Here is a 26,404-nt window from a genome sequence, read left to right as displayed (position 1 = left end):
ATGCAGTTCTCCCTGAAGGCTCTCAATAAACACCATGTGGATGTAGGACAGATGGGCAAAAAAGTGACTCCCTTTTAAAAGTTCTAATGGCAGTGCCTATTGAACAGTCAAATGAAATTCAGGTCAGAGGTTTTAATTGCAATCAGTCTCAAGTTGTGTGTGCACACAGAACGCAAGAACAGCAGTTCCAGCATGGATTATAAACCCAGAAAAGCTGCAGGGAGACAGAAGCTGAAGATACCTGATAGGCATGGTAAGAGATTTGGATTTAAAACAAAAAGTTTGTCTTACACTGCCAAAGAAAAACCCTTTGAACCAAAGTCAGATGGAACCATAAAGAAACAAGCATAGAGAAAAAAAAAAAGAGGTATTTAAATGTGAATAAAAATGATGCTCAAGGAAAGTTAAAACACAAACTTTTATCTCACCTCTGTGCATTATTTTATGCTTTTCTCTCAGATATGTGAGTCCTTTTATTACCTAGAGACAAATGAAAAAGAAATTAACTTAGGAAGCAGAAGAGAGAGTTGAATGCTTTGTCCGTACAAGAATTCCAAATGCACGCAGCTTAACAGAAATCCCAAAATGTAACCACTGCCAATCAACACTGAGCTTTAATTTGTACCTCCAGCTCAGACTAGGAAAACAAAACACAAACCCAACCCCTTCCTGGAGGCTCTGGACACAGAGCTTGCTGCAGAATGGAGGGCAAAAGGTAATATTGAAAAAAAGGATGTTAATTCAGCTCTTATCCAGAAGCATCAAGTGATGCAAAAGCAGCAGCTCCAGAATGTGTTGCTCATTCCAGTGCCCAGAGCTACCACGTACAAACATGCTTTAGAGAAGAAACTCAAAAACTGAAGAGAAACACTGAAAAAATCTGGGAATATTCCCTTCTCCCTCATCCCTGGACGTGGCACTGCCCCTCCAAGCCCCACAGGGTGCCACTCACCGCAATGCTGACTTTGCCCAGGATCTGCTCTGGAATCCTCCCGGCCTTTTTCAGCACTTGATCCAAGGAGCCACCATCCTAAAAAGAAATATTTGAACAGTCAAACTTGAACCAAATTGCTCTAAAAATATTCTAAGCTGTAAACTGAAGCCTCGATTTGTTCAAAAATAAAAAATAAAATGTCTTTGTGTGTGGTTTAACATTGTTGTGGTGCAAACCTGAAACCAACAAATCTCTCCTCAGGAGGAATCAGTCGGGTCTGTGTTTATTTTAAACAAACATTTGGCCACTAACAACATCCACTCAAATAAACACTGCACACAATGCTCTTGCAGAGCAGCATTTCCACGGTTTGCATCTCCTAAAGGAAGCACTGGCCACGAACAGTGACAAGCAAGCAGGAAGGATTTCACAGGTTTCTGTCATTTTCAGTCCAAGGCATTTTCTTTCCTTTCCACAGCCGCCCACGATAATCCTCCTCCTCCAAAGACACAAAGAAAAGGTTTTATTGATCCTCATTATGGGGCTGAAAACTCAGCACACTGGAAGAGACAAGAGTTTTCTGCTTGAAAATCCCAGAACGAAGGGACCTCGAAACCTGGGGCAGGGACATCTCCACTGCCCCAGGCTGCTCCAAGCCCCTCCAGCCTGGCCTTGGGCACTTCCAGGGATCCAGGAATTCCCAGATTCTCTGGAAAACCGTGCCAGGGGCACCCCAGGGTGATGAGAGAAGCCAGATCCCCATCGCACTCCTCTCCCCTGCACAGGAGGAGATGCCTCTGTCAGTTCTGCAGGTCCAGGGTGACTCTCCCAAGGATGGGAGGTTGGCTTGGCACAGAAAGAACCAAAACAGGCAGAAGATGTTTTGAAGGTTCCCTGGGAAGCCATGGCCTTGTTTATTAGATTAAATAAACTGCCTGCAAGCACACACACCCCCAGCAAAGGCAAATATATCCCACTGTTGCTAAGAGCTTTTCAAAAGGAAAACTGGGAAAAATGCTGTTTATTTTTAGCAACTGATTCAACAATAGACTTGTGCATAAGGTCTGGATTCTCTGGAGCAGAGAATATACAACCAAAGGAGAGACTGAAAAGTTATTTTTCAAATTTAAAACCATATCCTGTTGGCTGGATCAGCACTGGATAACTCCCCACACTTGACATAAAGATCCATCTGGAATAATTAATTGCCGTCTGCCTTAACCTCCCCTTTGGAAGTTTTCATCAACATTTCCACACGGTGAAAGCAAAAAAAAAAAAACAAAACCGGAACAAAAAAGTTTATTATTTGAGGACAAAAATCTACAACTCTTATGAGAAGTATATAAATACTTACCTGATCACGTGTTCTGTAAAAAAACACACCCACATACTCCACACTTGATTAAAAATACACCAGCAGAAAAAAAACAACTTCACAGGTTTCTCTAGAAATTTTCACAATTTCTCCAGAAATCTCTTGTTAAAAGTCTGAATTTCTGGACAGCTGTCTCTGCTGGGATACTGGTATATTAACCATCATTTTGTACAGAAAAAAAACCCTTTTTTCCCCTTCCCTGAGCACCAGCTCTGATCCTAGACAAGGCTGAACACAATTCAGCTGCCTTGTGTTGGCTGCAGCCTTCAGTGTCTTGCAGGAGCTGCCTCCAAAGCTTTTGCCTGTTAAATACCTGCTGCTAAGCAAAGTTAGGCATTGATCTTGAATTTAGGCACCTAAAAATATCCAGCACTCCAGCTCCATCCCCGCTCCACCTCCAACTTTTTGTTCGTAATCCTACTTGGGTTTTGTAACCCACTGCTAAAAATAAGATTTCTGAGTGGTAACAACTCAGATTGGAGATTTTCACCCATTTTTGTATCCAAAAGGAGAACAAAAACTTCTACCAATGATCTGCCTTAAGATTAATGCTAAATTAGGACTATAATTTAAATAATCCACCTTTTGAGTTCCTAACTTATTGATCAGTTGTTCTGTGTATAAAATGTATCCAGTCTGGCCTGGACCAGACTCAGCACCGAGCCACCAGATTTCACCTCTCCTTCTCTTCAATTGAAAATGTTAATATTCCCTGTCAGATACATTATTCCCTGCTCAGGAACCTACACACCCTGGCTGCTGCTGGTGATTTTCTCACTGACAAACAAATTGAGACTCTTTAGGTCTTTTATTTCCCTCTTGGATCACCACCTCTCCTCCGGAATGTGGTAACACCCCTGTGACATTCCAAATATTCCCAAACGATGCCCAGACAGGGGATTTTTAACACCTGCTTTCCTATTTTTCACTCTCCCTTTCAACTTTGAGGGCTCAGCTTTCCAGTTCCCAGCAGGAATTTGTGTTTTTTGGGGTTGCACACCTTCCCCTGGGCCCTCGCACGCCTGGAACGCGGATCGGGAGCGCTCGTTCCTAAGCAACCATCGATCCCTTCTAAAAATTCTGAGGGACCAGAGAAGCATTAAAACAATCACATGCACTTTCCAGAAAAACAAAACAAAAAAAAAAAAAATACAGCTTCTCTCCAAAGAAACAGCTCTTTTCAGGGGAAAAAATAAAGAGGTCTTCAGCTCTATTGTGTTCTGTGTTGTTAAAAACCTCCACCAAGCGAGGCAACGAATTTGACTGTCCTTTAATTACAGAAAATTTATTTTCCGTGTTTTGAGTCCATATGGCTGGAGAAAGGCAAACAGATGTTGGGAAGAATGTATACTTTGTATGAAAAATGAAACACGGTTAAAAATAGGTTTTTTTGGCGTTAAAGAAGTTGTGTAAGATCCCTCCGGGTTTGCTCACGATTCTGCACGTTTGCATTTTCTGTCAAATCTTAAAAAAGGGACAAAATACGGATTCATATAAATAAGGACGAAAATAGAGTCTGCAGTATCAGCGTGAGCTCTGGTCCATTCTGCAGAAAAAAACAAACCCAAAGCTGAACCCCAGTCAGAACAAGTGTTTAAGTAGCAGGACCGGGTAAATATTTTGAAATACAACAAAAGGATTAAAGAGAAGCAACTGGGAAGCTGCATTTGTGCAGGGCAGAGCCTGGAGAAGGGAATGAAACATCTCCCATCAATCCCAACCTCAGGTTTGCAGAGTCAATCCTAACCACATCTCCAGCCCAGCAGAGAACTGTGGTGATGGTGGCACTGAGGGTTTGCTCCGTGGATAACCCCCAGTGGAACACCCCCAGTAAATGGAATTTTCCAGGCACTCACCATGTGCTCCATGCAGATGGAGATCTCCCCATCACTGTAGAAGGCTCCATAGAAGCCCACGATGTAGGGGGAGTTGCACTCGTGCAGCACCTGCAGCTCCCGGATGATCTGGTTGCGGATGGCTGGCTTGATCTCCAGGTGGATCAGCTGCAAAAGAGGCCCGTTAAAGAAAATCAGATCCTCTCTTCAGGATGGATTTGTGTCCTTCAGAGAGGTTTTCGACACCTGGCAGCCCTGAGCGTGCCCTGACCTCGGAGCTGACTCTGCTTTGAGCATCTCGTCTCCTCCTGAGGCCCTTTCCCAAAATAATCCATCCTTGTTTTCCTGGTGGCCAAGGGAAAACACTGCAACAGCAGCACCCATGAAAAGGCAGGAATTCCATCCTCTCTTCACAAAATACTTCTCCGGCAGAAAACCTTCTGTTCCAGCACATTTCCTTAGGGAAATGTGTCAAAGATGCACTAACTCAGAGGCAGCTGCTGAAAAATAATATCTGTCCACGTGTTTGCAAAGCATTAGTGCAAGGAAGGAGCTGAACCTCCAGTTAGAAGCTCCCCAATACTTTTTCCCCACTAGACTGTTTATCCCATACAATACAAGTGTGTTCCTTGTATGAAAGGAAAGATTGTGAAAAAAGAATTATGGGAATGAAATTTTGGTTAATAAATGGAAGAACAATGGCAATTCAGCAAACGTCTCAGTTGCATCAAATATTAATGAATTGGGGCAAAGTTTCCTGTTAAACCCACAGCGGGTGAAAAGACAAAAGTCAATTTAATTGATTTAGTTCAAGAAAACCTCAGTGACTTGTGCATTTTGTAATTCTCACATCTCAGAACTGGGCATTTTCCTTCGCTTCTCCCCAAACTGCCAGTGCCTCAGCACAGTTTATTCTTAGCACGTGCACATTTTCCTTGAGTTCTGCTGAAGATGATACTGCCCCCTTCTTAAAAAGAAATATCTGAAGGCTTCAACTTCTCAATCAAAGAAAAAAAAAAACAAAAAGGGAAGTTCCCAGCATAGTAAAACAATGGGACCTGGGATGAGTGTTCAGTTCCCAGGGATATTGACAGGAAGTGAAACCTTCTCGTGTAAACTCAATGAGAATGAAACCACCCAGCTACTTCAGTCAAAAATAAAATAAAATAAAATAAAAATCTCAGTTCCCTTGCAAACCAGGTCACAACTGCTCCAGGTTGTAAAGCATGAAAAATACTCTCAGAGAAGGAAAAATCCCTTCCTGCACAGAAACTGCATCCCAGGATGGAACTACAGAACAGGGGATGTCACTGAACGCCAGTGCATTCCCTCATTCCCAGTTTTTGGAGTTCTTCTCTTCTCCAGTCTCATCCAGAGGCCCTTTTCTGGTGTGTGCCTGTGAGGGAGCTCTTAAAGCAGGTGATACCCTTTGCATTCATCTAAACTTACTGCCCAGAATACAGAATATTGCCACTTTTGTCCAATGTATAACTTCCAGCAATTTCTGAGGCCTCCTACCCCCGAGTGAAAGGGAAAAAGGAGGAACAAACGCCAATCCTTTCATTGCTAACACGTGTGACACTGTCTCAGAAAAACTGGGAAGCTCACATAGGATGAGGAAGTGCAACCCTTCCTACTTCTGGAAACACAAAGTCGGCATTAAACAGTAACTTTTGTGTGTCAACAGCAGTTATTTCTCTGAATAAAGAGAGAAACATCCTCTATAAACACCACCCCCAAGCTGTTCTTTCTGCTCCCCTCACCTTTCTTGCCATTATGAGGCCAGAGGGCTTGTGAGACACTTTGAAGACCACACCACCGTTCCCTGCTCCCAGCTCACTGATCTTCTCAAAGTCATCGTCCTTCAGCTCCCCAACCTTCTGTTTCTGGGTCAGGAACGCTTCCAGGCGCTTCCGCTGCTGCTCATCCAGCTCCAGCTCCTCCAGCTTCTTCTGAAGGGCTTCCAAATTTGTCCTGCACGAGAAAGAAGTGCGGGATTGAGCAGTGCTGTGAGGGGAAGAGCAAGGGAACAGAGGTCAGAGTTGGATCACTCCGTTTTTGCACCTGCACACGTTATTTAGAAGGGCTCAGCTGATGCTTTAAGTTTTAATTTCATGTTTCTCAGGTTCTGTGCTGCCCAGGGGTGCAGCTCTGAGCTCACACTCGGTGTCACTCAGCTCTGCACACAGCAGGGACACAAAACAAATCCTCCTGCTGGAGACTAAGGACAACTCTCAGCCCAAAAGCACAAACTGAAGGGAGGAAAAGGATGGGACCTCACAACCTGGAGCTGTAATTGAACAATTAAACTCCAATATGCAAATGGAGCAAAACTTATAAAAGTGTGAGACCTCGTGACTGTTTATCCATTTTGTGACCATTTTGGTTCCACCCTGGGTGCAGCCCTGGCCAGGCCCTGTCCTGCCCAAGGTGCACCCTAAAAGCCTTTCAATAAATCTCTGCTTTATTCTCCAGCTCTGTCCAGTCTCTGTCCCAGCTCAGCCTTCCTAAAGCATCACAACCTGCACAGTCACCCCCATGAGATGTTATTGCAACTCTGATTTGAGTAAACTGTGTTTTATCCCAGATAAAACCATGACAAACACACCGTCCCCAGCTTCCCCACGGCTGAGCTTCACCACCTCCAGGAGTGGCTTCATGACTCTGCATTTCTGGTCAGAGAGAGCTCCTGAATCACAGCACAGCACTCCACGCTATTTTTAGTTGTGTGTTTTCAAGGTTGTGTTGTAATTTCCTACAGAGTTTGCCTAAATGTTTTATTGACTGGTTTCCACAGGACTGTATAACCAACAATTCATTCAGAAGTTTCTCCTTCAGCTCTCAGTAAAATGTCATCAAGCCCAGCCAAGCACACATTCCAAACACGGTCACTGGAAATGTGAAAGCCTTTCGCCCAAAGGTTTTAAGATTATTTTAATTTTGTTAAAGGACACATCTGCTGGAAACCTCATTTTAATATCTTGAAGCAACACAGAATAGAAAAACCAAAACTTTATACAGGAGCTAAGTTTGGAACTACAGACACAAGTTCACTTTTCCAGGAACATTTTACATCTTCAGTTCCTATGGAAACACTTCCTTCCAATGTGACAAAGGCTCCTTTAGAATTTCCTGCTTCCAGCTGCAACAATAAGTTGCTGCAAGAATAAATATTTAACAGCAAATACCTGTTTTCCTTCACCAAATTTAATGCAATGTTCCCAGGGAATACAGTGTTGCTGAGATGAAGAATTTGAGGATGAGAACCTATTTCTTCAGAAGTATGAAGAATGGAACTACTTTCCATTAAAAAAAAAAAATTATATTTCACCAATAACCAAAACTATTTCTATTCATCACTTCATAAAATGTTCACTTTGAAAATATGTTGTACAAAGGGACATCCTCACACCCAGTGAGGAGCTGGTCAGCTGAGAGGCTGCACGGCTACTACCACAACTCTCTTTATCTTACCTAAAACATGAAGCATCTGCACCCAAAAAATTGTTTATTTTTATACTATCTTTTAAAGAGAAACGTCATTTCTGTCCTCAACCCATGTTTTACACCTGTACAATCACACACCAGCAATCCTGGAGTATCCCCACTGAAAAACCCCTCACGCAGATAAACGTGGCTTACGAGAACATCCAAAATAATCTGTTTTACTGACTCCGTTTTAAAGATGAATCATTAAGGAAGGAACACATTTTCTGAGATTCAGAAATGCATAACTGAATGATTAATCACTGGATTATTTTTTTCCCCGTCAAATGCACCCAGTGAACAACAAATTCCAGGCTGAAGTGAGGTGTGTCTTTTCTAGAATATACCTGAACCAGCTCTTCTTACACCATGACCACAAGAGAAAAGTTTAGCACACTTTACTTTCCTGCAATAAACTCCAGAGCAGCGAATTCTGGACACAAACTCCATGTTTTACCCAGGAAAATGACTGTTGTGACAAGACAGAACTCGAATCTTCATTATAATTTACAAGCTTTGAGAAGAAACTTGCTGTCATTTTAAGGATTACTGAATAAGGCAGGGCTGTCCATTTGGAATAATAATAATAATAAAAAAAAGGCTTTCCTTGCTGTGCCTTGAAGAAAACAACTATTCAGTTTTTCTCTCAGGCAGAAGGGGGTTTTTGCCTTTGGAGACAACACAGAGATGCCTGAGCACATGACTTGGAGCAGACAGACTGCTGGTGTGATGGAACAAACAACTGCCGTGCTGATGCTTTAGGAGCAAAAAAAAAATTGCTAGGATGGAACTTCTCACATCTATTTAGTCTAATGTTTGTCTGGATAAAGTTTTTGTTTTTTAAATAAGTTGCCTGTTTCAATCTAAATAAATTTGGCGTTCACTTAAAGCAGGCATTTCCTTGCTTGAAACAATGAATTATTGCTGGGGCCCTGCTTGAATACAAGTCAAGCAGTACAATACAATTCCAAAGGCTCTCACAGATGGGAAAGTGTTGATCTCATGAATTTCAGCACCTCAGGTTTCTCCACCAAGTGTAAAATCTCCAGAATGTTCTAAGCTCTAATGGTAAAACCTTCACTGCTTGCAATGAGGAGCATTCTCAGATTTTCAGGACCAAATCTCTAACTGAAAAGTGAATTAATCTGAAAGATATGAACCCAACAAATTTCATGGTCAGAATCACCATTCAGAGTGTAAGCACCAACATCTCCAGCTGGTTTTATGATAAGAATGGAGCTATAATAACTGAATGTCAGACAGGAAAGAACTGACTTTTTTTCATTCTAGTCCTTTGCTTGAAGGACTGGACATTAATCAACTTAAAATGCAGATAGGTAAATAGAAGGTGTATTTTTGTCATCAAAATTAGTGGTGTAACCTGCTCAGAGTTATTTCCAGGAGGCAGGACTTCAGGAGTTTCAGTTTTTAACTCCAGCTGCTGTAAGAACACTCCCCTGACTGGGAGCTGGGACTGTAACCTGGACCCTCCCCGGGTAAAAGCATCACAGCAAATTGCAAAGCACACAGAAACGGGTTGAAAAGTGAATCAGTACACAGGGAGTTTTACAAATGGAATGAAACCAGCACACACAGAATACAGAAGAGGGAATACTTCAGACAGTTCATCACCAGGCACCACGAAAACGTTCAGGAACTTTGGCAGCTGAAACAGCAACATGCGACTGTGTGCCTCCAGAAGGAGCACTGGTAGTTACCTCATCTTATGTAAAACTTTTATTCAGAGACAAAGATTCCTATTAAAATTCATCACCATTACCTGCTGCAGTCCTGGAGTTGTGTTTTTCACTGTCAAGGCACCGTGGCTTTGCCAGGGATCCATCAAAGCAGGAAATCATCAAATCAGCTCGGGGCTCCGCGGTGCCAAGCACTACTCCAAAGCAATAGGTCATCATTTCATTTATTGCTGGCAGTTTGAGAGCCAAGCACACACTAAACTGCACCAGGGATGGGATCCAGCTCTCACAGGGTGATCCTTGGGATGAAGCCACGGGGAGGTCAGTGCTGCTTCCCCCGTTTGTTAAAGAAACAGAGGAATCCCACAGAACACCACCAGTGAAACACCTTCCTGCTCAGCTGGCAGAAGGATAAATACCCTGCCCAGCCAGCAGACAACACCTCTGCACTCAGGGCAGGGTCTTCACAGTTACTGCAAGATCTCTCTCTTCCTGACTAAAATGCAAAGTTTAAAAAAAAAAAAAAAAAAATACACACTCAGGGCAAGTTTTTGGGAAAGCTGGTTGTTTCTTTCTCTCTTCCAAGGGCAGCATGAGGTACCAGGTGCCCTAAAGGAGGATTTCTCTCACCTACATTGATCAGGGAGGATCTTTCCTATTAACTCACATTGGTTCTTCCTTTCTGTGCTCCAGGAAGTGTTCTGGCAGTGCAGCATCCCCCTGGCCACGTGGCACCTCCCAAGCTGGAAAAGAGCGCAGGAAGAACTCGAACACAGCCAAGCAATGACCCCTGATGGGTGTGAAGCCTCATCCCTATCCCTGTCCATGTGAGACCCTGGAGAACCACATCCAGCCCTCCTGCTGCCACGCTGTGCAGGTGAGAAAGGTTTTCCAAGGAGAACCACAGCTGGGAATGTGGGAGCCTTTCACACCCAGGGACACCTCACCCTGGGCAGGATCACCTGGGATCCCTAAATTCTCACCTCCCCCCAGTCCCTCGCCTCCTGCCAATGGCCAAAAGTGGATGCTTGGGTGAAAGAATCCTGGGTGGACACAACAAGCCCAAATCAATGCCCAGCAGCACCTCGAGTCACTGCTGCCCCGAACACCCTGTTCTCTGCTTCCCAGACACGCACACGGTCCTGTCCACACAGCCCTGCCCAGACAAGGTGTGGCACAAACGCCATCCCACCACCAGGTCACTTCTTGAGCCCTTCACGCTGCTCCTTTACGAGCTGGGTGTCGATTTTTTTCAGATTTTCATTTTAAACATCCAAACCTCCCACGATTTATAGGCACTAAAGGTGTGCACATCACACAGAGCTGGGCACTGCAGGGGCAGAGCAGTGGGGATGGGGATGAGGAGCAAACTTGTATTTCCTACGAGCAGGGAGGAGTCAGAGACTGTGCAGAGTGAGAGCACTCAGCACACAGAGGTGGACAGAAGGCGAGTGGAGGTTCTCAGCTCCTGGTTTTGGGCACAGCCACCTCAGCACTGAGAAAAGCACTCCTGCAGGAGATGCACGAACACTTTAGAACACACTTGTTCTCTCGGAAGCAGTAACAGGAAGAGAAACGCTGCTTTTTAGTCTGCTAGCACATAATGGCATAACAAAAACCAGAAAAGAAGTCCTTAATTAATATTAGTACTCCGAATCCCTGGGAGCTTTTTTTTTTTTTTTTAATTCATGTTAGTGCTAAGTTAATCATACACTCAACCCTAAAGGCTACAGTAAAGCTGTTACTCAACTCTAAAGTCGACTTCAGAGAGAGAAGAAAAAAGCGTGGCAGGGGAAAAAGAAAAAAAAAAAACCAACATCTGAGAGTCTTTAGCAGTAATTTGTCAAATATCTGTTCAAAGGCATTACTATCAGTGCTGCAAGCTGAACAATTAGCATGAGTGAAAGCAGCAAGAAGTACTTTCACTTTCAGATCCCCTGTCGCATGAGGATACAAAGCTTGGGGGTTGTTTTCCAGAACAGTGACATTAATGCTTTCCCCAAGCCCACACAACTGTCAATTTGGAGAAGAAAGTAGGCAGTTCACTACATAATTTCCATGAACAACCTCAATCAGGGAGCTGAAATTAAGTGTTAGGAACATGAAGACATTCTGTGGTTTTGAGAAGACAGACTACTATGTTGTGTGACTCTGCCAAACCTGGGCAACAAGACAAATCCTTATTAAACTTTTCCTTTAACAAAGAGAAGTTCACGGAATAAAATGGAAGACAAACGTAATTCCAGAGGTCTCCCAGCTAAGAGCACAGGTGTCTGTCTGGGCTAAATCCAGTGCAGCCTCATAAAACCTGCAGTCAGAGCGATAACTCAAAAAAAAATCCGAATTCCCTATAAATGCAAAGGAGCCTATTTTGGAAAAATACACAAAGTTTTCAACCCTTGTTGATTTTCAATCCTTGCAATGCGTGAAGAGGATCTTAAAAAATTTCCCTTGGACTTAGGTGGGATTTCTAGGTGGATTTTTCATCTGAACATCATGGACTGGTTTCTTACTGGTTTCTTGTCCCACCCCTGCCACGGCAGGGACACCTTCCACTGTCCCAGGCTGCTCCAAGCCCTGTCCAGCCTGGCCTGGGACATTCCAGGGACCCAGGGGCAGCCACAGCTCCTCTGGGCACCTGTGCCAGGGGCTGCCCACCCTCCCAGTAAGGAATTTTTCCCTAATCTAACATACCATCCACTTTCATACTGCAGTGACATTGCATGGCGTAGAGTGAGGTTTAATACTGCCAGAAAAAAAAATAAATAAAAATACTACATTAAGAGGCAGACATTTGATTAAAAATCTATTTCTCAGTAAAAGGAATGCAAAATAAAACTATTAGAAAAGCATTGCTCTGTCCCAAAGAGTATCCTGCTACCCTAATTTCATGTAAATTCTCATTTTTCTAAGGCTGAAAGGCACGGGTTTTAAAGAAGAAAACAGACAACACAACTTCAAATCTCCTGTTGAGTCTCCAACCAACCGACAGCTGAATGTCCAAAACTCCCTCTAGGCTGAGCTCCTGGGGGGAAATCTTTGCTTTAAGCCTCCTTCTCTTTCTCTTTAGCCTCACCACCATCCCATTAAACATTGCATTTTCCTCACCTCAGCCAAAGCACATGGTGTGAGCTGAAGGCAGAGCCCACAGGCAGAAGAGCCAGCGGTGGCACAGAGATTCCGGGCTCATGCCCTGGCTGCCTCTTCCCACCAGATGTTTTCCAGCTGTTCCCAGCCATCCCTTGGTGTTCCAGCCCTTCTCCCGAGTGGCAGCAGGAGCTGCCAGCAAGGTTCAGGCATCCCTTTGGCATATCGAGCTCTGTGGTCAAACAACGCCGCAGAGAGGGACTTTTGGGGTTTCTTTTCTGGGTTAAGAGGCTTCCTCAGGACTTACTGTACCATTGCATTTAAAATTTTGCCGAAATCAACTCCATAATCTCGAGTTAAGAAATTCTACAGCCAAACCTTCAGAACCAGAAATCCAAGCTCTCCATTTCCCTTTCATGTCTGCACACCACAGATATTTCCCAGCCGACACTACACATTATCAGGACAAAGGAACCACAGGGCAATTAAAACTTCCTTATGGACAGAAGAATGAACTTATTGATTGGATGCTTAAAGCACAGAGCATACACAGAATTATAAATTCTGATCATCAGCTGACACATATATTTACCCAAGGCATTTCCATTGTTTTACGTCTCTGAAGCAGGAGTTAAATATAATGACAAAAACAAAGGATGAGCGCAGCCAATAGTCACAGTAACAGTATCTTCCCAACTCTCCCATGTGGCAGCTACACAGCCTTTGAGGGACACCACAATAATAAAAAAGATGAAGTTACAGGATCAGTTTACAAGGCCAGGGTTAGAACTGAGACTCCTCCGTGCAAGGGCTGAGCCCGGAGCTCAGCAGGACAAACTCCATCCACAGCCACAGTGACCACACCAGGGATCAAGAAAAGAAACTGCCAGAAACTGTCTGAAAAACAGACAAAAACCCTCCATCACTGGGATTCTGAGAAAGCCAGGGATGGAAGGTTTGCCTGCATTTCAAATGGATGGATTGCATAACACTGAACAATTGTCAGCACGGCCATTTAGCCAAAGAAATTAATAACTTCTACTTAATACATGAATCGAGTGTACCAACACATACAGAAACATTCACATATCTATATCCAGAGAGAACATTTTTTTCCCCAAAAGAATGTGTTCTGCAATCCTGCTGACTCATCTTCCCACCACACTGAAAAAAAAAAAAAGTTCTGGAAAAGCACAGAACAATGCTGAGTTGTACAAAACCCTGCAAGAAAGGGAGAAGAGTTGCCAGGAAGTTCCAAGGGTTTGTTACAGAAACCCATAAGGAGGTTTTTAAGATTCTTGTTCATCCAAAGAATCCCACACTGTTGGAATATCTCCATCCCGGTGCTCAGGATGTAAAGTGAAATAATCCCTCCCTGTTGCAGACTCCACTTGATGCTTCCCGCTGCTGGATGAGGCTGGATCCAGGTGGAGATCCCATCCTGAGCTGTGAGCAGGGAGAAGCTCTGCTGGAATCCCCCTTGCTCCTGCTCAGACAGGACTCAGGATGACAAAGGCTCCTCCACAGATGTTTGCCAAGAGATGCTGAGCACTGAGAGCCTTTCCCAGCTGTTCCCTTGCCGTGGGCAAGAAGCCTTGCACTTGTTCCAAAGCGTAACCACGATTTTGTCTGAGTAATACTGAGCACGTAGCAAGGCAGGAATCATCTGTTTACTAATTTCTAACGACACAAGTGATCAGAAAATGAAATCCACTGCTTCCTCCAAAAAAAAAAAAAAAAAAAAAAAAAAAAAAAAAAATTAAAAATTAAGAAGTCTCCGTAAGAAAGAACACGATTCCCCAAAAAATCAGTTTTGCCAGCTAGCATTTCTTCCTCCAAGGGACATTCTTGTGTTTTGGCAGTGGAATTTGCACACTTTACACAGCCCAGTCAGCCCCCAGGGCAACGGTGGGAAAACAAATGCAGCTGTAAAAAAGGTAACACAGGCAAAAAGGGGGGAGGAGCTTTTCTACTGGAAAATCCAGAACTGAGTAATTGAAAGGGAACAAACTACCTAAAAGGTGAGATGGAAAGGTTTATCACACCTCATAGAAAATTCCTTCCTCAGCTCATTTCAGAACGTCTCTCCTGTATACAGTGAAATACATAGTCAAAATCCACTCCAAAACCCGGCTGGTGTATTTCCTGCCTCATGTCAATTTTCATGTTTGGGGTTTTTTTAAGTTAGTGCTAACGCAAAACCCCTTTTTCCAGGTTAACAACAGCAGCACTGTTGTTACACCAACAAATAATTCAACTCCAACTGTTGTGTTCACCCAGACCCTCTCAATCCATTTTTTTGGCTACGAGATAACACTGGAAGGCCTTGAAGTTCCTCTTGAGACAGAGACCTGAGACTACTCAATTAAAAGCTGTGCTGCTCAGGAATTGCTGTAATTTCTGAATTCCAGCATCTCTGTGCTCTGTCACTCCATCCTGCCACGGCAGGAGGTGATGGTCTCACTCTGCCCCAAGCCACCCATGTACGAATTAACTAAAAATACTGCACATTTTCAGTGGGATTACTGCCAGGCTGAGCTGCGGGTGGTGGACAGAGCTCTGGGAGCTCCCTGGGGCTCCTCTGGTGGGCTGTGAGCTCCCAGCCAGAGCAGCAGACACGGGCACAGCCAGGAGAGGAGAGGCTTCTGCAGAAGGGCAGGATCTTGCACAAGCTCTGTTGTGAAATCACACCTCTGCGAGCGAGCGGCTGCAGCCTCAGTGTAAAGGACAAGAAAAGCAGCTGGATCCACGAGCACAGCTGCACTTCCCTCACCACTTATTCTCCTCACATTTCCTCAGACACGTTTATTTTTACACCCAGTTTTTAACTCCTCTAAACCAATTTAAGCTTTTGGGGGGAAAAAGACATCTCATACAAACAGAAGTATTCCTCCATTATCATCATTATGCTTAAATCTGACCATCAGAACATAACAAGACAGTATTAAATGCCTTAAAATCCTTCCTACATCCATAATTGTCAACAAAAAGCTGCCTAGAGCCAGCAAGAGCTGCACAGGTCCATGTGTCCCTTGCATTAATTTCTGTGCTAGTGGTGTCCACTTAGTCATAATTTTTTCAGCACAAGTCTGTGAGGTGCTGCAGGCTCTGACTTTTCATTATCTTATTATAACAGATCACATGTTCTATTAGTGTACTTAAGTAACATTAAAATGGTATTTCTAATTCAGTGAAGGACTACGCCAGGCTCAAGCACATTAAAAGAGAAAGCTGTGCATGAGTATATTTTAATTTAAAATGCACTCTCTCGTATCACATGTATTTGGAAGCTTGATTAATCCTTCATTAGTAGGGGATTAAAAAAAAAAAAAGTTTCTTTTTTTCTTTTTAATATTTAGAAGCTTGCAGTAATTCTACATGTATATTGAATGCAACTGCAATTCAACCAGATCAGTCATAAAATTCCAGGGTCTAATCTTCCAGAACACTGCACACAGGCAAAAAAGCTCCCCTGAAGTCCAAGGAATTCCAAAGGGGAAAAAAACCAAATTTAAAAAATCCCCCCTGAAGCAAGGCAGAAATGACCCTGCAAGCATTAAAGTGAACAACTCTGTGAAAATCTTCCTTTCATCTCATCTCACATCCAAGAAAACTGATAAAAAACCTACTCTGTGGAGGACAAATCCTTCTGGAACAGGATCCACTGGGAAAGAGCCCACACTGGGAACTTAAATCCCAAAAACCCAAATCCAAAGCCCCACAACCCCATCCCTCTGATGGAACACAACCTGCCTTTCTACTCCTCAAAAACACAGATTGAAGCTCCCTTGAGAAAGATACTGAAAAACGTGAAAATTGCAGCAAGCACAATAAGTAAGCAATTGTTTACCTTGCAAATTGTAATATATATTTGAAGTGCAAACCAGTTCTGCACATTCCCCAAACTTTTCCTTGCCAAGCAAACGCAGAGAGTTGCACCAGCCATTCAGGGACTTCCTTAAATGCAATTTAACCAGAATAAACAGCAACAGCAAGAAAAGGCTGATTAATTAATACTCAAACTATGACTGGAATTTGCAGTCACCCGTTTTTACAAAATTACTCTCTGGCTTGAATGCTTCTAAGGCACAGATTTACTATAATTAAGGCTTTGAAAAGAGAAAAAAACCAAAAAACCACATTGTGCTTGATGACTTGGTTCCACTCACAGTTTGCTTTGGATTTTATTTCTTTTTTAAAAAGAAATACAATTCCTAAAGTGGTAAAGGATGCTATGGACAGCATCTTAAATGCCTCTCAAGGACCCATTTCTTTTCAGCACGTCAGAGAAGATGCAAATTCTGTTATCTGCTCTTTTTTTTGCTCTCATTTTTATCTATTTAAACACAAACCTCCTATTGTAGCTGATACTTCACATCTGAGATTTGCAGAGGTCACAGCTCAGGCTTGATTTGGGAGACACCAGTTGTTGCTAAAACACATAACACAGTTATATTTTGAAAAGAAGAAAAAAAATATACTGCAATCCCATCGTGTCAAAGCTCATAAAATACATAAAAGTCAGTGGCACTCAACTTTTAAAAAGAATTGTTTTCGTTTTTGTATTCAATCAAATCTCAGGCACTTTTGGAAGGTTTATGTTTGGATTTACTGAGAAAAGGTAAAAAGAAAGGCTTCAGAGCAGCTAGTTTGACCCTTCTCTCTTTCTTTATTTTTATTTAATTTTAAAGATGCATTTAAAGAACTTCAAGAAGTACATTTCTTTTCACATGAAGAAAAAGCTTATTCTAATATGGAAAGAGGCATTATCTCAAAACCTGCCTTTTTTTTTTTTCTACTTCATGTTCCGAGGCTGGGTTGGCTTTAGAGAAACAAAAATTGGGTGACAACCGTCAGATATTCTAAAGAACAGGGACTCGGAAGCTTGAAAGGAACATAACTCCATAAATTGGAGATTTCATCTTGTTTCTTTTGGCTATTAAGACACTAAACTACCCGAGAACATTCAGCCAGAACAGTTTTCCTTCAATTAATTTTCATTCAGGTTTGCTTAGTTGGGTGGTTTTTTTTTTTTTTCCTTTCTCTGCAGAAGCTTTGCACAATTATATCTGCGCAGCTCCAAAGAATGAAATTAAACCTACAGCTGGCCAGTGTCATCTTGGTTTCAGCCTGAGGAGCTGAGGCAGCTCAAAGCAGAGGTTCAGCCCTCGCCGTGCAACCACAACTCCACGGGAAGTGTCAAAAACAGAAGTGAAGCTCAGGGCACAGGAAAACCTTTCACGAAGTTGTCTCTATTGTCCAACCGGGCACAGCCAGGGAATGGGAAGGCCCTGGAGAAAAATTGTTACTACAGGATGTTGTGGTTAAGTAATTGCTACAAGTGACAAAGTCTGCTGTCGGAGGAGAAACACTGTGAAATTTTCAATTCAATATTTGGGATACATGTGTTTAAATTGTAATTTAAAATGTAAATTGTAAGTTCACTAACTCCCCTTAAAAAAAAAAAAAAAAAAAAAAAAAAAAGGATAAAAATCAGACAAAAGAAAGGAGAAAAGAGTCATGCACATGAGACCCAGGCCTCCTGCATACTCTTAAAGCCCTACACCAGGAGCTCTGAGCTTTCCCTTGCTCCAGTCAATGAGCTCCCCTCACCAAATAAGGATGAAGACAGAGGACAGGACACAAATGCAAAGCAGGACATCCTGAATCATCCAGCCCCTTCTTTCATTTCCTCCCTTTCCCCTTCCTTTCTGCCAGGAAGTCGCAGAGTCAGAAGCGCTCATTCCTAAAAGCTTTAATAAGTTACAGAACCTCGGAATTCCAGCACGAGAAAGTCTCGGAATTCCAGCACGCAGCTCCCCACGGCACATCCGTTTGGGTTGGTGCCAAAATCGCCTCTGGGCCTAAATAACTTCCTTCCTGCTGGATGTTCGGGTCCTTCACGCACTCGCAGACAGGAATTTCATCGCCTCGCTCGGAATCTTCCTTTCTGCTTTGCCAAGTCATTCGAGCTCCTTCCGCGCTTTGCGGCCCCTGAAGAGCAGAGAGGCGTCTGCAGGAGGACAGGTTTGGGGATGGAAGGAGTAACTGGAGCCTCACATAGCCAAAATTCCATGATAGCAGGCTCAGGGGCTTTAGGAAGTGTTAATATGGCAGTGCAGGGATGCACGGCATACTTGGAACGCCTGGCCAAGCACAACAGCCTCACAAACACCTGACTGAGGAATTCGGGCAGTGACCAAAGGGGGAAAAAACCCAGAGCAGGAGAGGGGAGGAAAAATAAACAACCTTGCAGATTAAGGAAATGAAAACCAAAACTGTTCTCAACTCAATTCCAAAAACAAGCCCAAATTCTGATGCAACTGTTCTTCGCTGTTTGAAATCTTTCACAATGCGGGTTTAAAATTAGCAGGGTGAGGGGATATTTCCAGGATTAATTAATCCTGGCTGTATATAGGACAACCAGTTGCTGAATTTATGTTCACTAAGCTACTTCTTTTAAAAATACTGGACACCTCTAAGCCTGGCAAAAGCTGGGTATGAGGTTTTGTGTGTGACACGGATCAAGAAATCTGGGGGAACACACACACACAAACCCCAGCCAAATCAACACCTGGAGCAGAAAATGAAGCAAAGCAGTTCATCAGTGCAGAAAAGACTCAGCACTCCCACAGGAGTCTCCAAAGGCTTCCAACAAGTAAATGAGTACCATGCACGTAAAAGCAATTTAAAATTAACGACACTTCTTGAGGGAAGCGATACGATATTTGAGTATATTGGGAGCGAGGTGATTTACATCAGGTGCTACAAGCAGCAAGTGATTGGTGTATCAGATTTATTCTGTAGAACAAGACTAAAATGCAAAGAGATCCCTGAAGACTAAATCAACACATTCCCATCTGCCTTGAGAAAATCGACTGGAAAGTGCCACCAAAGCAAATATAAAAACACAGTATTTTCCCCCTGTCAATCCAGAACAAAAGCTCTGTAATATTCAGATCATAATGCTTAGATAAAATCAGTAACTCCTGCCAAAGAACAGTTTTTAAACAGCTCATTGCTCACTTGATCATCAAAAGAGTTTGCTAGAAATGTCACAGCTGGAGCTGCTAGACGCTGAAATTTTTATTTTTCGTGAGGTACTTGCTTGATTTTGGGGTTACATTTCTTTTGTGGTCAATTTGGTTATTTGATTTTTTTTAATTTTTTTTTTTTTTTAAGACGTTTGGGTGGTTAAACGAGACCTAAGGCTGTGTGAAAACGTGGCAGTGATGAACACAGAGCACTTTAAAGCCCAAGACTTGCACATGTCACTGCAAGGCTGCCTCACATCCTCTGTGTCACCGTGGTACAGCAGCACATCGCAGCTCAGTTTACATCTCCCAGAGAGGACAGACCTGACCATACAGGGGCAGGAATCTGCTCCTCCAAGACACACCTCTGTTCCAAGGCTCACCGAAGGGCTAGCCCGACACCATTGTCTAAAAAATCAAGGTGTGAACGCTGACCCGTGAACCTCAAATGAAAACCTTCTGTAACATCTCATCACTTCGAGGTGCTGGTGTTGTGTCTGCCCACCCACATCCGTGAGAAACGTGCAACAGAGGCTTCATCAGCACCACGCAACCATCCAATATTCAGTATTTTCTTCTCCCCCCAGAGGTGTCCCCGTGATTAGCTGAGCCCTTCCCACATTTACAGTGTCATGTTTGTGTTGCACACGGAGCAGCTCCGAAGCCGTATCTCCACACACACTCCCTGCCGTACCCAGCACAACATGTCAATTAGCGAAAACCAGATTCGCTCAAACTAACGATTGTTTGGGTTAAAGCCAAGGACGAGGCAAAACAAAACAAAACACCTTTTCTACAAATCTGCGGCTTCCAGTATAAATTCTCCCACACACACGCGTCCATGAAATATGCCATCGGAAACGTGTAATTTGGCCTTACCAGATAATTATATAAGCTAAGAACCCAGCAGACACCATTACGGACTATGAGAAAGGAGTTATACAAGTTTCCCCCCATTTCCCCCCCCCCCCACACCTTTTTTTTTTTTTTTTTTTTTTTTTTTTAACCTCCTCGGGTATGTGACAGAAGTTTGTTTATCGCCGAAGGCAGCATCCCCTCACTCCGCGGAGGAGACTCGGCGTATCCCCGACCCGGGGGCAGCCCGGGAGCCGCCGCCCGCGGTGTTTGCGGCAACCGGGCCGGGGCTGCGGGGCAGGACGGGCTCGGGAGCACCGCACCCCGCGGACAGCGCCCGGCCCGGCCCGGCCCGGCCCGCACCCCCGGCCGCACTCACTCTGCAGAGCTGGTCCCGTTCACGGCGGATCCATCCGGAGCGGGGTTCAGCTGGATCGGCCCGGGCTTCTTCTTCGGCATCTTCGCCCGCACACGGCGCGCAGGGGAGCGGACGGAGCGGCCGCGGCCCCACTTCGGATAGGTCCGAGAGACTTCCCGCGAGCGCGGCAAACTCGGCGGGGAGCTCCCCTGTGCGGCGGTGCCCCCGCGGGCTGCGGGCGGGTGTCCGTGCGGCTGCCGGAGCCCGCTCCGAGCGCTCCGAGCTCCGGCGGGCACTGCCCGGGATCGGGATGTGCCCGGCCGGGACCGCGCCGGCGCGCGCCGCCCGCACCCCGCCGCGCGCATGCGCCGGGAGCGCGCGCAGGCGCCCGGCGGGGAGCGAGGCCGCGGGGGGGCGCTGCCCTCAGAGCGCTGCTGCCCTCACTGAGATCCGGCCCTCACAGAGTTCTTGCCCTCAGAGCGCTGCTGCCCTCGCCGCGCTCCTGCCTTCACTGAGATCCGGCCCTCACAGAGTTCTTGCCCTCACCGCGCTCCTGCCCTCACCGCGCTCCTGCCTTCACTGAAATCCGGCCCTCACAGGGATCTTGCCCTCACAGCGCTGCTGCCCTCACCGCGCTCCTGCCTTCACTGAGATCCGGCCCTCACAGCGCTGCTGCCCTCACCGCGCTCCTGCCTTCACTGAGATCTGGCCCTCACAGAGTTCTTGCCCTCAGAGCGCTCCTGCCCTCAATGCGCTCCTGCCTTCACCGAAATCCGGCCCTCACAGCGCTCCTGGTCTCACAGCGCTCCTGCCCTCACAGAGCTCCTGGCTTCACAGCGCTCCTGCCCTCACAGAGCTCCTGCCCTCACAGCGCTCCTGCCCTCAATGCGCTCCTGCCCTCACAGAGCTCCTGCCCTCACAGCGCTCCTGGTCTCACAGCGCTCCTGCCCTCACAGAGCTCCTGCCCTCACAGCGCTCCTGCCCTCACAGCGCTCCTGCCCTCACAGAGCTCCTGCCCTCACAGCGCTCCTGCCCACAAGAGCGCCCCTGCCCTCACCGCGCTCCCGCCCTCACCGAGCCCCGACCCAGCCCTGGCCGAGGGTCAGGAGCGATAGCGGGAAGTAATCCTTCCCTGACAGGGTGGGGAGGCTCTGGCACAGGCTGCGCAGAGAATCCGTGGCTGCCCCATGCCTTTGGAAGTGTCCAAGGCCAGGTTGGACGGGGCTTGGAGCACCTTGGGGTAGTGAGGAAGGAGCGTTGGGGAAGTTTAAAGGCTGCGCCGTCTCTGAGCTTTGCAGCTCCCTCACACAGGTGAGGGCCATGCTCCGTGCTTGGCACAAGGAGGGCAGAAATGAGGTTTTCAATTGGACGTGGCTTGAGACAGCCTGGTGTAGTGGAAGGTGTCCCTGCCCGCGGCAAGGTGTGGAATGGGATGGGCTTTAAGGTCCCTTCCAAGCCAGCCTATTCTCTGATGCCTTAAACAGAAACTTGCTTTAACATCAACTTGCTTCCACAAATCGATAAAAGACTGATTTTTTTTTTTTTAAGTCTGCCACTTAACACTAAAGGAGATACGAACTGCAGCGTTAAAAGCAGTGGGAGCAGAGGAATCCCAGAGGAGAAGCAGCAGCAGAGAGGCCGGACAATGGTGTCCTGTGACAGCTCGGCTGGACCTGGGCAGCTGGAACAGAGCGGGTCAGTCAGCCCAGGACACGCGGGGCTGTCACCAGCAAGGGCTGGATCACGGGCCAGCGGGGCACGTCACCCCTCGGGCAGGACAGCTGGGTGTCCGTGCTCCGGCGGGCTCTTCTGGGGTAGCGAAATTGCTGTGAGACCAATATATATCCCTGCAATGGTCAGTGGAATGTGTTCTTCCATACCACGAGAATTGAAATGCGAAGATTCTGTTGTTTAGCTGGGGATCTTGCGGGGAGTTGAGGGGCAGGATATGGAAAATTAAAGCACCTGGTGGCCTTGTTTGGATAACAAAGCCAATCTGAACACACGTGTGCAGTTAACTATGACACATACATTAATCATATGATGATATCCAGGTGATAAAAGGAGTTCCGTGTATTTGACTTCCGTGAACAGAGTGGCCCCACAATCCTGCCTCTACTGTAAAGAACTTTGCTAAAGTTTGAGTTGTTTTCTAATATTAATTTCTCATTGTCTGAATCCAGCAGAAGTCAGCTGAAAACCCTTTTAAGGCCTATAGGAGTTATGCAGTGAGAAGAGCTTGCAGATTTCTTCTGATTTCTGACACAGCTGAGAAATTCTTGCTGTTGCTGCTGTACATATCTGTACCACACAGTGCTCCATCTGTGAACAAACACAACACATGGAGCAGAAAAGACTCTGCTGTTACTCATAATTTTGCTTAAGAGATAAACAAAACCTCTCACACAGGCATGAACCAAGAAGCGAAGCAGCACTGAGGAACTCAGCACTGAGGTGGAGGTAATGGCTTGGTACTGGTAAAAGAGCGAAAAAACAGTTTCTTTGGCAGTTCTATTTTTTCCTGAGATTCCCTAATGGTCTTTTTCATCTACAAGACATGTGAATTTACCACCTAAATGAATAACATCTTTCCAGCAGTGGATAGGTTTTGTACTCCAGTGAGTTGATTCAGACACAAAAGGAAGTGCAGAGTTAACTCCATAACAAAATTTCTACTGTGAATACTTTGGATAAAGAACCAGCCTGGATTCTGGATGATTTAAATGTTTGTGGTTTGCAAAATACAATTATATTTCAATCAAAGTAATCATTAATGTTTTTACAGAAACTGAAATGATGAACAGATTTCCCCGTATATAATGCAAAAATGCTGAACAGGTCCTATCATCTTACCCATTCTAAAGTAAAAAAAAAATTATATATATATATATATATTTCCCCCCCCCCACAGTTTTGCCATTAAAGACATATTCCCTCCATCCAATTCCAGATATTAAGGGACAGCTCCCTCCTCTGGAGCACTTTATCCTTGCACTGAGAACACTGGACTGTGAAATTACTGATTTAATCAATCTCTTTTAAAATCCCTTTGACCAAAGTACAAAACCCAAAGATATCTTGGATTGACTGTATCTAGAAATAAATTCACGGGCATATGGATGGATGCCACTGCAGAAATAATTTCTATACTGTTGTCTGTAAAACAAATAGATTTAACCTCAGGGCATTTGTTACTAAAAATTAAGTACATTTCCCCAGCCAAAGTAGAACACTTGTTTTGGAAATTTGAATATTCTCCACAGAAGGAACTGTATTTTGCTTTACAAACAGGTGTTTCTGGAGGTGAATCACAGAGGAAAAGATGAAGAAAAAATAGAAAGAGGTGTCATTTCAGCAAGAGGCTCCTGAGCGGGGAAACTTTCTGATTTATTGATTTCACCACTGCTTGGAAAAATAGAAATAATTTGTCTCTGTAAATAGAAGTGGAACAAAGAAGCTTGTCTTCAGTACCACTTTTTTTTTCCCCTTATAGAAACCAAAAATTTGCCTAATTTCTTGCATGAAAAGAAAACCGCAATTACTATATAGATCAATTGCATCTAAATTAAGTCAACTTTTCAAACTCAATTGCCACATAGAGCTGCATATTTTACTGCCAAAACATGTGCACACAAGCGTCTGTTTGCAAGATTTAATACTTCTTAGTCTGTTTAGTAGTTAGCAAAGCAAGTTAGGGAAATAATTAGTCCCATAAAGCAATGGAACTTAAGAAGTCTGGTTCAAATTGGAATAAAATTGGTCAAGAGAATGAAAAATTATTTGAAAGGAGCTGACAGAGAGCCTGACAGAGATCACAACCTGCCTTGCACCTTATTTTCCTCAAGAAACAGAGATTTTAAAGAGCACAATGGATCACAGCACAATTTTAATGGTTTCTGATATGCTAAAAGCTTAGATATTAACATTTAAGGTGGTTCCACAGCATCAAATTTGGATTGGATCAGCAAGGTATAAATGTAAATAAGTATAAATCACAAATAACTGAAATTTGCTTAATCCTGAAGATGTGACTTCCCACTACTACAGATACAAAGGGAGCAGTTGTGCTGAGGGTTCCTGGCATGAACAGCTTTGCCAATGGAATATCTGAAGGGTTTCTTGCCGAGCAAATTCTGCTCCCTTAGGAATAAACCCCTTCAAGCGTGGAAGCAGGCAATTATCCATTTGACAGATTTGCTTTGCCGTATATTACGTGTAACAAAGCAGGAAATGAGACTGAAATATAAAACAAGGTGCTAATTTTCTGCAGTTTTTCTAATGAAATTACAGTAATCAAACAGAAACAAGCATTAATATTTCCTTTTCACCTAAACTAGAAGCCAGAAGTGTTTTCTAGAATAGAGGCAACCTGTGGGGGGGGTTTTGTTTGTTTTTTCCTGACTTATTATTTTAGCAGCATGGGGCTGGTTATTCATTTCCTGAGGAAAAACCAATAATCAATGCCTGCCAGCATTTGCTTTTTATTTAATTAGGAACATAGCACTGGAAAGAACCACCTAGGTCATCAAGTCCAGTTTCTAATTAAACACTCTTCAAAAATATTGATTAATCAAAGTTGTATAAATATGGTGGGGTTTATAACCCTGTCTCCTCTGCAGAGATTGTAAGTGATCTTCTGCTTTTTTGTTTGTTTGTTTGTTTGTTCTGTTTATAAAGATTTTTTGGTACAAAGAGTGACTATTCTTTTCAATGCAAAGAGCTCATCATGTAGATATTTGATTTTCAGTAATTTTGTATGACAATTACAATATTTTATGCTGGAAATTAGCAGCACTTGATCTATGATTATTATTAAATCTCTGTGTTAATTTTCATACTTCAGCTGTCTCAATCGATTGAATAAATTGGCCATATCTAAAAAGATAAGATAAATTGATTCAGTGCTAAAAAATCCATTAGTGTGTTCTCCCTATATTTAATATACTCTTGACTATAAAAGATGCTGCAGCAATTGGGAATACCCATTTTAAACATTAACTGTTAAAATAATTTTAACCAGAAAGTAACTGCGATTGATTTTGTTGTACTAGAAGGAATACATTAAATTACCAGAAAGGCTGAATGTCAGATTTGAATTTATAGAGAAATAAGGGAAAACCAATTCCTTTAATGGATTAATATTTTACATTAATTTATATATTTTTGTTTAAACAAAGAGACTGTAAGTCAGATACACTTCTATGGACTGAGCTGTGAAAATATGAGAACAATTTACAGCTCCAACTGCACTGGAGACGGGAGCCTGGAGCCTCTCCTGTTGTCCCTGCAGCCCAAATCCTTACATGGCATTTTATGTGCCCAGCTGCCAAACCTCTGAGGGCTCGGCAGATTTATTCCAGCCTGGACAACTGCAAACTGTTCCATTTTAAATTCCCAGAAGGTTGTGTCTGGAGAAGAGCTCAGGATCGCTCGCTGTCCTGGTCCTTTCCTCCGAGACAGGGTGGGAATCCCTGACCTGGATTGGGAACAGCGCTCCCACAGCAGCAGCACAGCGATTCTGCCCCTGTGCTGGGCACTGGGGAGGAACTACTCGAGCGCTGTGCCCGACACCTCAGTTCAAGGAGGAGATTGAGAGTGTGCAGAGCAGGGAACAGAGCTGGGGAAGCGTGTGGCGTGGCTGAGGGAGCTGGGAAAGGGGCTGAGCCTGGAGAAAAGGAGGCTCAGGGGGAATTTCTGGCTCTGCACAGCTCCTTGACAGGAGGGGACAGCCAAGGGGGTCGGG

General features: G+C 44.3%; 1 protein-coding gene across 1 annotated transcript in view; it reads right to left on the bottom strand.

Moving 5' to 3' along the window:
• MAP2K1 (mitogen-activated protein kinase kinase 1) overlaps positions 1–20,985 on the bottom strand; it is a 32,785-nt gene extending 11,800 nt beyond the window's left edge. The window contains exons 1-5 of the mRNA XM_040077028.2: positions 20,683–20,985; positions 5,908–6,118; positions 4,166–4,312; positions 953–1,030; positions 429–480 (exon numbers count right to left, since the gene is read on the bottom strand). Coding sequence (XP_039932962.1) covers positions 429–480; positions 953–1,030; positions 4,166–4,312; positions 5,908–6,118; positions 20,683–20,762 — 568 coding nt within the window. The 5' untranslated portion in view covers positions 20,763–20,985. The remainder of the gene's footprint in view (positions 1–428; positions 481–952; positions 1,031–4,165; positions 4,313–5,907; positions 6,119–20,682) is intronic.
• Between the last annotated feature and the right edge of the window lie 5,419 nt (positions 20,986–26,404).

The sequence above is a fragment of the Hirundo rustica genome, chromosome 13 (assembly GCF_015227805.2).
Source record: "Hirundo rustica isolate bHirRus1 chromosome 13, bHirRus1.pri.v3, whole genome shotgun sequence".
NCBI classification, from domain to species: Eukaryota; Metazoa; Chordata; class Aves; order Passeriformes; family Hirundinidae; genus Hirundo; species Hirundo rustica.
The sequence above is the reverse complement of the archived record's forward strand: the minus strand, read 5'-3'. Positions and strand labels throughout refer to the sequence as shown.